Genomic DNA, 12,341 nt, shown 5'->3' on the forward strand with positions numbered 1-12,341 from the left:
GAACTCAGAAGAATCCCCTGGGCAGTGTAGGGCCACTAGATTATACGGTGCAAGATATACGCAGAGCTTGAGTTTAAAAAAAACAACCATAAGTGGGACTTGGGCTGTTTATGTTTCCTAGAGGAGAAAGAGTGGGAGTTCATGGTAGCCACTGTCCTGAAGGATCCTCCTGCCATGCCCCCAGATCATGGGTCAGACCCTGAACCACCAGCCCAGCATATTAAGGGTACCAGCTGCAGGTTACCCTCGTACACAGCTGCGAATGGAGCAAGGTCAGGAGCAAATTCATGTTAGAGCCGCCCTTGCTGTGGAGCAGGCAGCTGGAGGGGATCTCCTTTAGCAGGAACCTGCCACTGAGTGTGTGTTAATGTCCTTCAGAAATGGGGAGCTTATGGGAAGAAAGACAAGTAATTGGATAAAGATGGATGACTTGCAGGTCACTGTCCCCTTGCACCAGCTCTCTAATTCATGTAGACCCTGGGAAGCTTACGGCACTGCTGGCTTTGGTCTGAGGACTCTCCTAGGAGAGGACCACTGTATCTGTAACTGTTCTGAATTGTCACTGGTGGCGTGGGATCCCGGTGAGATTTCTCCCTGGGAGTCCCGTTGGGGTGGCAGGCGGTGCTACACCGTGGGTACAGCAGAGTTTTAAATACAAAATCATCCTGCAAACTGGCTTCCAGAGCTGTCCCTCATGGGTTTTGGACCCTCAGTGTGGGCGCTGGGATTGTGTGAAATGCTTGTCCAGACCTGGTTGCCATCCAGCTATGGGGCAGATCTGTAGCCTAAGAGATTCCACCTCCCACACCCCCCCCACAGAGCTGTTTTTGAGAGATCTGTGTGAATGCATGGGCCCTGGTCAAAGGTGGTTGTGAGAAGGGTTGGTGGTAAGGCTTCTTGGACCTCTGTCCCCACACGGTCATGACTGGGATCAGAGATGTTGGAGTGACTTCCCAGCCCAAGGCAGGATGCCCTGGAGCAACGTCAGGATGGGACCGGTGCACTTGCCTTGTTTGGGAAACATTGGCCAGAGACAGTGCTGTATAAACCAGACTGGGGCAAAAAATCTCCATTCCCTGTGCTTCAGTCAATGTTTGCAAAACAGCCTGAGCAGCTGAGTGCCTGTATGAATATGAGGCATTGTACAGGCACTCTGCGAAGCCTTTGTACCAGAGGTGGGTAGGGCTGGAGCAGAAATGCTGTTCAGGAACACTGGCTCTCCCCAGCCAGGGTGGCACAGTTTGCCCTCCCGGAGGTGATAGCCGTTTGCAAGCCTGTCACCCAGCAGAGCCATGCTAGCTCACTTACATCCCACCCTGCACAAGCAAGAGTTTGAAAGCTGCCATAAGTCTCACTTTAAAGCAAATGGGGGGCTCTGGGGGCCAGGGTAGGTGAAAAGAAAGGGACGTGGTCAGGTAGGAGGGGAGATACTTGTGCGAATTTTCAGAGAGGTTGAGGAGAGGAAATGGTGATGGGGGCAGAAACCCTCCAGAATCCATTTGCTGAAATAAACAGTGCTTGGGCTGAAATCTCAGAACTTTACTTTGGCAGCTGAGGCACAGGCCACGTTATCTAATGTCCACTGCTGTCCAAAACATACTGATGGGGAAATGTTTTCTTAGTGGCCTCTTGTTTTAAAAAATAATAATAACATGGGGCTGCCTGCCTTTGCAATTATTTTGGTTTTTCTGTGTGGGTTGCAGCGATATACATTAACTAGTTCTCTTTACTGTCTTACAGTTTAAACTTCCAAAGGAGTACAGCTGGCCTGAAAAGAAACTGAAAGTTTCCATCTTGCCAGATGCCGTGTTCGACAACCCGCTGCATTAGAGCTGAATTACACCCTTCTAACAACTGGGAGAGCCAAGTTACTGTCCATTACCCAGTGACTCACAGGATAATTAATGCAGTAAAAACTCTGCCTGCAAATAAAAGAGTTTGCTGCACAACCACTGCAAACAGAAGAGGAGCTACTCAGCACCAGCCCAGACCGAACTGAGCCCTTTCCTTTATCCTTCCCAAGGCTGAGCTCTCTGGGAACAGCCTGCGTATGTGTGAGTGCGAGTGAGAAATATTTAACTATGAAAATTAGTAGTAAGAATCCTTTCTCTCTCCTAGCTACAGAACTCCCCTCTGCCTTAGCCCAGGGTGTAGATGCTCTGCACGCCTGTATTTACACATGCATTTCTGCCAGGTGCGAGCCTATAATCCATGGATTAAATGTTCTTTACGTGACTCTGGAGTCCTTTTGTTAGCCAAACTTTTACTGACTGCAGAACTGTTCTTCCATGTGCTATTTTTTTTTCTTTTCAGAAACGGAATGGTATTTCCCCTGTTTAAAGGAGGCCAAAAGCTCACATGCTTGAAGCTGAACAGATTTAAAGATGAACTTTCTAGTTCAGTCAAGAAAAACAAACCCAGATCCTCCCTGCCCTCAAATTAGGCATGTTTTAAGTGTTGGTCTTGGTGCTATTAGCTATGGTATCGCTGCAAACAGAGGCAACTTTATTCTCGCGCATCCTGTCCTTGTGCCTGAACCCCAGGGAAGGTCGCAACCTCTGGTTTTGCACAAGCGGGAGGAAGAAAGCTACCGGGGTGGGGGAGATCTCCTGTTTACAGTGTGTTTATCTTTAAAGAGATACTGTCAAGTATTTTTTTCCTTGCTATTGTACAGAATTTGAGAAGCTAGAAAGGACCATTTGTTCACAGGGACAACTTCAGCAGCTCTGCAGGATCCAGAGGGCTGCTTGAAAGCATATGAAATGGAGATCTCCACTGCCCTGGCGCAGCAGAGAGGAGTCTCAGCCTCGACAAAGCCAGCTATTCTCCCTCTTCCAGCAGGGTTGTGCCCTAGTGCAGCTCCATTTTCCCTTCTAGCCTCACTGTGGTGGCTCTTCTTGTTGCGGGTGTCCCTCCTTTCAGATAGATTTGAACTGTGAAGCATCAAAATCAGTTTGAAAAGACCCTCTCTCTAGATCTCCGTGGCTTCCTCCTTGGAGCAAACGTGGTGTGCAAAGGAGACAGTCCCTGCAGGGTCAGGTTGTGTCTCTGCATCGAGGTGCTGGCCCCTGTGGATATGCTGCAGCAAACCACTGCAGGCTTTACCCCCTGCTGCTGTTGCAGGTTGTTTCTGATGCTTATTCCCCAGCCTTCCTCTGCCCATTGTCTTTTGGTGACAACTCTTCACTCCTTGTCAGGGGAGGTGCAGCTTTCCTTCCACCCCTTTCTGCCTACAAGCTAACTTGGTGATTTATGCGCAATTGCTGTGTGATCATAAGACAAGTATAACAAAAGCTTTTAACACTTAACTCCCCTGATCAAACAGCAAAGTCCAGGAGGCCTCACAGTACCCCAGGGTTGATTTTCTGTTTGTTTTCTGATTTAATTTCTTCCTGGCACAGTCAGCTTTGATGTTTTTTGCATATATTTGAGGCTGGTTAATGTTGGTCAAGAAGCAAAGCTAGGAGCCACAAAGCTTTCCTTGGACTTGCTACAGAATTCCTCTGTGGCCTCAGGCAAGTCACTCAATGTCTCTCTGTGCAGAGAGGGTGATTATTGACTAGAGGGCTGTAGGACCTACCGAAGCATGCCAGGGTTTGCAGGGGAGGGCGTGCTTTGTGTACAAAGTAGTGTTTGTATTATTATAATTGTTATATTATAATTTAAGGCAGGCCAAATGCGGGGTCCAACACTGCTCGGCAGAACCTTCCTTTCTGCAAAGCTACGAAAGCAATTTACATGTAAATGAGTTTGTCATTTTGTCTGAACTCAGAGGATCATCTTAAAATCCTGCTGCGAAAGAACAAACTTTCAGATATCTGCATGTGCCAGCCAGAGTGATTTCTGTGCTGTGGCAGACTGCATTCATCCGTGGGATCTCTTGGCCAGTTTTCATTGTCCTGGTTAGCACTAAGCATCCCTTCTGCACTGTAGATGTATATGCAGGGGACAGCGTGGGTGAGAAAGCGGCATGAAAATGTACCAGTCCAGCTTCAAAAATGACGTGCCCAAGTGTCCCACCACAAGATAATGAACAAACAGACAATTGTGGCAGTCGGGACAAAGGCAAGGGCAGCAACTACAATTTTGTCCCAAAGCCATCTGCCAACAGTAGCCCATGGACTGCTCTTGTACGAGCTTGCTGGGGGTGTCTGCAGCAGAGCTGGCCCATTGCCACGATGCTGGCTGCTCTTCCTTGTTTCCAGATGCTAGCTCTCATTAAAAGGAGCTTAAAATCCACATCTTAGTGGAGAAGGGACATTTGGAAGGTCAATTGTTGCTATTCCTGCAGAGATCAGCACGGGGCAGAGAGAAGTCCATCAGACCCTCTCTGGGCTCTGACACACATCTGGAAAGCTTAGGACCTCCTGCCCTATGAACTCTTTGAGCCTTCGCAGTGGGGATGCAGTGCTGTACACAGGGAAAGCACCTCCTCCAAGCTGGCTTGTGCTCCAGTTCTGCCTTTCTTATGTGTATGTTTTCCTCACCATATTTACTCTCATCAGACGCTCTGGGTTGGGTTTTCATTGACTTCAGAGAGAGCACACTGAATGCATTTGAAAATCCACCCAGTATCCTTGTGTGTGTGTATTTTTGTTCCATGTCATGTATTTATATATAGTTCTGTGTATTTGAGTTATGAACAGGTGGCATGCCAGAAATCTCTATTTCTGAGACACTTTCTTACAGATCTTTGCTGGTAGCCAGATAACAATTGAGGGGAAGGTTTGAAGGGAAGGAAGTGAAATCTTCTTGTTTAGTTAAAGGGAAAAATATTAGACAAATAACTGTTAAAATAGAAATCTCTGTCTTATTGTTAGACCAACTATAAGAGAGAAACTGGTGAAAGCTAGCCCTTAAGCTCCAAGGTTGTGTCGCTGCCTCTCAACAGTTATCTAAGAATAAGAAAGTTGCATGTTACTCAGTATCGTGAAGAGCTGTGCACCCACAGGACCTCCCCTCCCCTGATTCACATCACGTTTGCAACCGTGCCAAAGGCTTACTCATTGGCAAGTAAATGAGATCTCAAGTTTGGATATTTTCATCTTGGGGAAAGAGGACATGCCTGTGTGTGAAGGAAATGGAAAAGAAACCTTTGTATTTTAGTGAGCAAGTAGTTTGAAAAAAGGGAAATGCATCAGTGTTAATAAACGCCACGGTATTTTTCTAGCCCAAACCTGCTGAGATGGCAGGTCTACTGGTGCTGATTTTTTCTAGAGTGTGTAGAAGGTCTGATGCAGGATTGTATGAAACCAAAGCCTGTGAGGCTTGTGTTGGATAAAGATAGTGAGCTGGATGGAAATGAACGCAGTTTGGAAGCAGCGAGTACAGGTTTTCTCCCTCCTGGAGAAATCTTGTGATGCAGGTTGATAGGGATATTTCCAAAGATGAAGAGCCTTATGGCAGACCCGCAATGCCTTGAAAATCCAACATGTGACAGCAATTCTGAAACAAGAGAAGTCTCAAAAGCCAGGACTACTCTCCCTCTCAACTCGTGATTAAAAACAGGAGAAGGAATGTATAGTTTCAATATTAAAGTATGTGGGATACGATCTGAGCAGAGCAGTCAGTCTTGTTGCTGGCGTGACCTACAGTGATATTTTCAGTGGCTTAGATAGGTGGTGCCTGCTGTGTATAATGTCTTTGAGGATGGTGATATATTGGTTTTACTGTACATAGGTTTGCCAACAGTGATTTGAAATGATATTCTGAAGCTCTTAACTTCAAATATTCAGTTGCTCTTGGATGACTTTTGAAATGACACCATCGGGTCATCGAATGGTCTTTGAAGAAGTGGGGGTTGTGGTGTTTTTCATCCACGACCAGTAGAAATATTTAGGGGGTGTAGCTTTTAAAACAAAATAGTTGAAAGCGATGCTTGGCTTGGAGGGGGCCGATTGCTGGGGAGAGGTTGTGTGGTGGGGGAGCAGGTTAGCAGCCTCCCTCCTGCACCCACAGCTTGGGCTTGTTCAAGGCAGCGCAGTCCTTATTCATCTCAGGCACTGCAAGGGGAGCTAACGTGGGTGCAGGCAAGCTAGAAACCAAAGTGAGCATCATCAGGGCCTCGGCACAGCATGGGGTCCCTGCAGGCAAGTCCTCATTTCCATGCCGGGACCCACTGAGGTCCTGCATGGGTGCAAGCAGCCAGCCATGCACATCCACTGCGTGTTCACGCTCTGTTATGTACCTGCCGCTGATGACAGAGACTGCAAATGGCTGCGTTAGCTGCATCTGAGGTTGAGTCAAAGATGGGGAGTGGCAATGTGGCTGCTCCAGTCTCATTTGTTATTTTAATTAGTGTGGGGTGGTGAACCTCCCACACTAATTAATCTCGTGAGAACCTCCAGGCTGGTCACTGAGCGAGCTTTATTGCTCACCCATCGTCCGTTCCCTTCATCAAACGTACCCCCAGCTCCTCACAAAAACCTTTCTCAGATGCTTCACTGGAAAATGTTTGGCTGACTGCATGCTTCACAGGACGCTGGGTTAGACGACAGGTTGGCATGGGATCGTGGCTGCTCGGCTGTTTATCTGTCCTGATGACTACTCCCTCCTCCTAGGTAGGCATCTAAAGTCCACGACCTGCTTTGCCGGCTTGTATCTGGCCGGGGCAAGGCAGTGTCATGTCAGGTGGGGAGAAGAGATCTGCAGATCTTCAGGCCAGGGAAAACCCTTAGACCTGTGTGTGTGATTTTCCCCTAGCCCAGGGCATGGCCTTGCACCCTGTGGCTCCGCTGTATGAAGTCTTGGGCTTCAGCGCCTGCGCTCTTGCGGCCAGGTGAGGAGCAGGTCCAGCACCATGAGAGCCCTTCCACCTCCCAGGGACTTGATCCTCTATGTGACTGCCCTCTGTTTAGAGTATATATTGTGCCTTAATTCTCCCTGTGAGTGAAGCTGCAAGGGCAGATGAATTGTGGAGCAACCAGGAATCCCGTTCCGTGCATCTGTCCCTATCGATAAATGCCAGCCTGTGCAGCAGCCACACTGTATCCAAAACAATCTCGAAACGCACAGTTGCCGGTGGGGTTCACCTCCCAAGATTTTAAAGCTGGATTTAGGTCTCTGGGACCGTGGCAGTTTTTAACAAGCTCTGTAGCAACCTACTATTTTAATAACATTTTTTCTGTTGTGCAGTGTCTGCTTGTTCTCTTTTCTTTTTTAAAAAAACGCTTGTGTTCAACATGAGTCCAAAATTTCAAATGGAGAATAAGCCTGAGGTTGCAAATGTGTTTTAAACCCGGCCCTGTGTCGACCTGTCTCTCTCAGGCAGTGAACCTGTCGTGTATCGTGCTTCACCACCTCTTCATTTCTGCCGTGATTCTGTTTCCCCTAAAATCGCTGACAGACCATAAAATCATCATAAGCGGCACATCAGTTCAGAAACATCATTTCTAATCTGCCGTGAACGTAGCCCCTTCCCTTTCCCTTGCCGAAAGACCACAGCATCGTTCACCGTTCGGCTCGTAGGGCCCCGATAGCGGGAGAGGAACATCAGCCCAGAAGGGGCTGCACGTGGCAGATGTGGCTGGCCGGTGCCTGGTTGTTATTAAACTGTCCTGATGCTATGTCTCCCCTCTTTAAAAAGAGGAAGAGAGAGCAAAAAACCCCAACCTTGAAAAGCCAGAGGAAAATTTCCTGCCGATTGTTGTGTTTTGCAAACACTGGTCTTTTCTCTCGCCCTCTCCCTCCGCTCCTGGCGAGGCTGGAGATGAAAATGGCTCCTTTGTTCCTTTCCCTGGGGCCCAACTGCAGCGAAAGTGCGGCTCCGGAAACCCTCCGCTGCACGAGCGGCGAGGGTGGGAGGAACCGAGCTGTCACCGTGTGCGGTAGGTCCTACATAAACACGGCATGTGTTGACAATGCCGCGGGCAGGATGGGCGCAGAAGCGCAGAAGGACTTTGTGGTGCTGGCAACGAAGCTCCTGCGCTGTTCCTCCTGCGGCAGCAAGCGGGCTGCGAAACCCGCGGGGGGCAGAGGAAGGGGAGGCGGGTGTGAGTGGCCGTGTCGTCCCGGCAGTGACTGATCACAGGCTGGGGGGCTCCGGGCCCTTTTGTTCTCAGCTTTTGGCTTTCCCCAAAGCGGCAATTTGCAGCCCCGTGGAAGCAGACGGCATCCCGCTGGGGGCTTGTACCGATAACCTGGCCCCCGCGCCGGGATGCTCCTTACACCCATCCAGCCCTGGAGTCCCGGTGCTCCGTGTTTGGCCACGATCACGCTCCAAACCCAAGTTTAGTCATTCAAAACCCTTCTGTCATCCAGCCCAGGCTGGACACACCAGCTTTTCCTTTTTTTTAAAGGGATGGAGGTTTTGCCGCTCGCTGGGGACACTACTTGTTTTGTATGCTGGATGGTTTCTGCAAAACCTAGAGCAAAGGCAAGCTTCCCAGGGCGGGGGACACGTGGGGTGACCGGGACCACAGCGAACCCTGACTGCTGGGGCTGCCCTCGCAGCCCGGAGGTGAACCTTTCTGTAGTTCAGCTGTGTGCGTGTGCGAGTGTGTGCGGTCTGCGTGCGCGGGGTCGCGTCGAGCGAGGAGCCCAAGGACGCTACCGACGGGGCTGGAAGGAGCCCGCTTTTCTGCAGCCGGTGTATCAGTACCTTGTAGATGGCCTTTCTTCCCCCTCCCCTCCTCCTTTTTTTTTTATAAAAGACAAAAAACAAATGGAAAGCTAAACTAGCAGAGGTTTTTAAATATTTTATATTAGTTTCTAATGTAAATTCTTACATTGTTATTGCAGTGCTGGGTGTGTTTCGCCTGCACGTGACTTTTTGTAATATTTTTGTGAATCACTAAACGTTTTTTTCCTCCCGTGTATTCTAAGTGCATTAAACGTATTTGCAGAATTGTCGGCGTCCTTCTCTGTGGGCAGCTCAGCGGGGCTGCCTGCCTCCCGCTCGGCCCCGCGTCTGCCTCGGCAGCCCCTTCTCCTCCGCCGTTCCTCCTCAGCACCGTCTCCCCCCAGCCCCAGGGGAGCGGGCTCTCTCGCCCAGACCTCCCGAGTGCAAGCGTGGGAGAGAAAGGGATCTTCCTTTTCCCAAAAATCCTCAGCAAAACAGCCGATGCCCGGCCTTGCCCAGTGCAGGATCCTGCGCGAGCATCCCATAAGCATCCGCTGGCAAAACCCCTTGAGCCAGGGCAGCCGGAGTGGCCTGACGGCCGGCTTTTCTGTGCTGTTTGGACGAGCCAGGATGAGGAGTGCTTGCCCGTGGGTCCGAGGACGCAGCCGGTCGGCCGAGGGATGGCAACCTCATCCGCTGGCATGGAAAGGAGGGAGCCGGGGTGAGTGCCGGGTCAGGTCCATGCTCCTGTCCTCTGCCAAGCGCCTCTTGGCTTCAGGGGGATTTGCGGGGGTGTGGATGTGCGTGTGGAGCCCGAATATGTCGGAGAAGAGACACAGCAAACACTTACAAAAAAATATTACTGAGCTAATGTTGCAATGATTTCCCAGTAACGCAGAACGATTTTGCAGTAATTGTTTTACACTCCTCGGTAATAAATTCCTTTAAGGTCAGAGAGAGGAAGGGTGGAATATCGGGGGGGAGGGGGGGAGATCGCTGTGCGCAGAAGAAGGTTGACAGGGAAGGGAAAGGATGCACGGGAGCTGAAATCCAGCTTTGGGCAGGTTTTGCACTTACTCTTCAGGGGTGTTATCTCAGCCCTCCCTGGATCGGAAGGGGAGCAATCGGCAGAAAGGGTTCCTGCAAGGATTTGTTTTCTTTTGAAGTTTGAGGTGAAAAACATCCTTTCCCGAAGAACCTCTCCAGCAGCCGCATCCAGACACGAACTGTCCCAGCCCCAAGGCAAAGCGGCGGGATCTCCGAGCGCCACCGCTGCAGAGCAACCTGTGCCAGTCGTGCCGAAGGGAACATGGCCATAGCTTGGCTGGGTTTCATCATGTCACTTGAGGAAACTTCGCCCTTGGGGGAGCGAGCGAGAAGCAGCCTGCAGCTGGTCCCCTCACCCAAGGGGACCTTGCCTTCCCAAGCCTTGAAGCATTTGCAAGCGAAGGGCCGCCCCGCTAGGACATCCCAGCAAGGATGGCAGAGCTGGGACTGGCCGGGGACCCTGCTGCTTGTGCAGTGCTGGGAGCCCTCCCTGCCAGCCCCTGGCCACCCCTGCCCCTGGTGCTTCATTAATTTAATTAATGAATTAAATCGTCTGCCTTTGCCATCCCTGCGGTAGCTGGGCAGTCTCCTCTTTGCAACAGCGCATCCCAGCTGGTCCCTTGGTTCAGCCCCAAATCCGGAGGGGACCGGGTGTCCCTGGGGGCTGCGATGCAGCGGGATGCCCCTCTCCCACTGTCACCCTTCAGCCCGAGCCCCACCACTGGCGTGGCCGTACCCGGCCCGGGCAGCTTCACCCCTCTGCTTCCACCCCAGCCAAAAGCACCTTCGGGCCCTGAATTTAATTAAGGTTTCTGAAAAGCAGTGTCTGGGAGCCCCTCCTGGATCTGCGGCTCTGAACTTCATTAGGAGCGGTTTGTTGCTAATAATGCCGGCAGCTTCTCTAATTAATAATGGAAGGACCGCAAGCAGATGCCAAGCCAGGAGAGGGAAGGGATTTGTTTGTTTATTTCTCTCCTCTCTTGGTTTTGGTTTTTTTTTTGAGTGCAGAGGGAGGGCTGGGGCTCATTTCGCATCTGAAAAATGAACAGCGGCACCTGGGAACCTTGGCGGGGAAGAGGGTGCACCTGCGGGGCAGGAGGGGGAGGCGGGGTGGGATGGGAGCTGAGTCCCCATGGCGTGGGATGAGGGAGCAGCCCCCATGGCAAAGGGCTCCTGGTCCCACAGTGCTCCCTGCCCACCCAGAGCAGAGCCAATGTGGCCTCTGGTTGTGCTGGACTTGGGCACCCAGGGATGGTCCTGACCCCGAACCCCCTCCCACAGCATCACCCCCACAGCATGTCCCTTCCCGTGGCATGTCCCCCATCCCACGGCATGTCCCCCAGCCCACGGCGGGATGGTGCAGCCATGGGAGGGAGGAGTCCTCCGTGCTTTAGCCCACCTGGACCACAAGGATGTGTCACGCAGCACCCAGAAACGTGGGGTATCAGCACACCAAGTCCCTTTGGATTTTTCTTTCCCCCCTCTTTTTGCCTCGTTTCTTCCCTGCTTGCTGTTTTGTCCGGCCAGTGTTCATGGCACAGCCAGCTGCAGCAGCACCTCTGTGCGGAGGAAAGCCTCCCAGCACGCCCGGTACGCAGGACCTGACACATTAACACCCCGCGCTCCTGGGGACACCATGGCCAAGCTGTAACCGGAGAGGGGCCCGAAGCAGCCAGGCTGGGCCGGGTCCTGCTGCCTCCCCCCACGCAGGACCAGCAGCCCCTGCCCCATGGCCAAGCCTCGGGGACGGTGGGAAGCCGGCAAGCATCCTCGCTGCACTGCAAGCCACCGTCTGGCACAGGAAACCGGGACCTGGCAGGGATGGGAGAAGCACTGTAGGGAAGCCCCCCCGTATGCCTCAGCTCCCTATCTAGGAGCCTGCGGTGTGCCCAAAAGCTCCAGCTTCTCCAAATAGCTTTCAGAGCAACTGTTCCCGCTGTCAGGCAGAGTTTGCATTGGAGAAAAAAATGTCCCTGTCTTGCCCCAAGACCTCATCGCTCACATTAATTGAAGCAGCGCATGAGACAGGCCACGGCAGCACGGCCGGCGCAGCCTCAGTGCAGGCTCGGTCCCCTCGGTCCCCCCACCGCTCACCTGCGGCAGGGACGCACTGGCTGTGGGTGCGTTTCAGGCAGCAGCCATTGCTGCAGCAGCTTTCCAAAAAGGCGTAGTTCAGGTTTGGTTTTGTTTTTCCAAGGGGAAAAGTATTTTTAACACCCTTTCCCATCATTCACGTTGCCTCAGAATTTCCACACTCCAGCCACAAGTAACCTGCTGGAGGGCAGCAAGCAAGGCTGGAGATGCTCCTGCTGCCAGAGATGGGGTACCCGCTCCGGAGGGGCCGGGGAGCAGGGAGCAAAGGGGAAAGCACGGTTAGATATTAAAAAACCTCCAGGAGTGTGCAAGGCCAAGGCGACCAGGGAGACCCAGCTTCCCGCCTGGGCTGGGACCATGCTCATCTGCTTAATGCACAAATCCCTTCTCCGGCTGTTAAAAACGCTGGAGAGAACGCGGGACCGCAGCACCCCGTACTCCCCGCTTGCTTTTTGAACAGGAAAATTATCTGAAGCATCCAGCAAAAGGGGAAAAATCAAGGCAAAAAGGGCTCAGAATTGGGGGGGCTGGCTGGGCCTTGTGGCAGGGAGCGTCCCCGGGGGCGTGGGGCGGCGTGGGGCGGCGTGGCAGCCTGCCCGGCCCCGGTACAGGCAGCCGAACAATAACGCGAAGCATCAGG

At 51.9% G+C, this 12,341-nt stretch overlaps 1 protein-coding gene across 3 annotated transcripts in view; it reads left to right on the top strand.

The window, feature by feature from the left end:
* Positions 1 to 8,837, top strand: part of SUFU (SUFU negative regulator of hedgehog signaling) — a 99,654-nt gene extending 90,817 nt beyond the window's left edge. For all 3 annotated transcript variants that reach the window (XM_072869149.1, XM_072869150.1, XM_072869151.1), the window contains one exon: positions 1,741 to 8,837. In XM_072869149.1, coding sequence (XP_072725250.1) covers positions 1,741 to 1,830 — 90 coding nt within the window. In that variant the 3' untranslated portion in view covers positions 1,831 to 8,837. The remainder of the gene's footprint in view (positions 1 to 1,740) is intronic.
* Positions 8,838 to 12,341: the final 3,504 nt, after the last annotated feature.

The sequence above is a fragment of the Ciconia boyciana genome, chromosome 8 (assembly GCF_034638445.1).
Source record: "Ciconia boyciana chromosome 8, ASM3463844v1, whole genome shotgun sequence".
Taxonomy (NCBI): Eukaryota; Metazoa; Chordata; class Aves; order Ciconiiformes; family Ciconiidae; genus Ciconia; species Ciconia boyciana.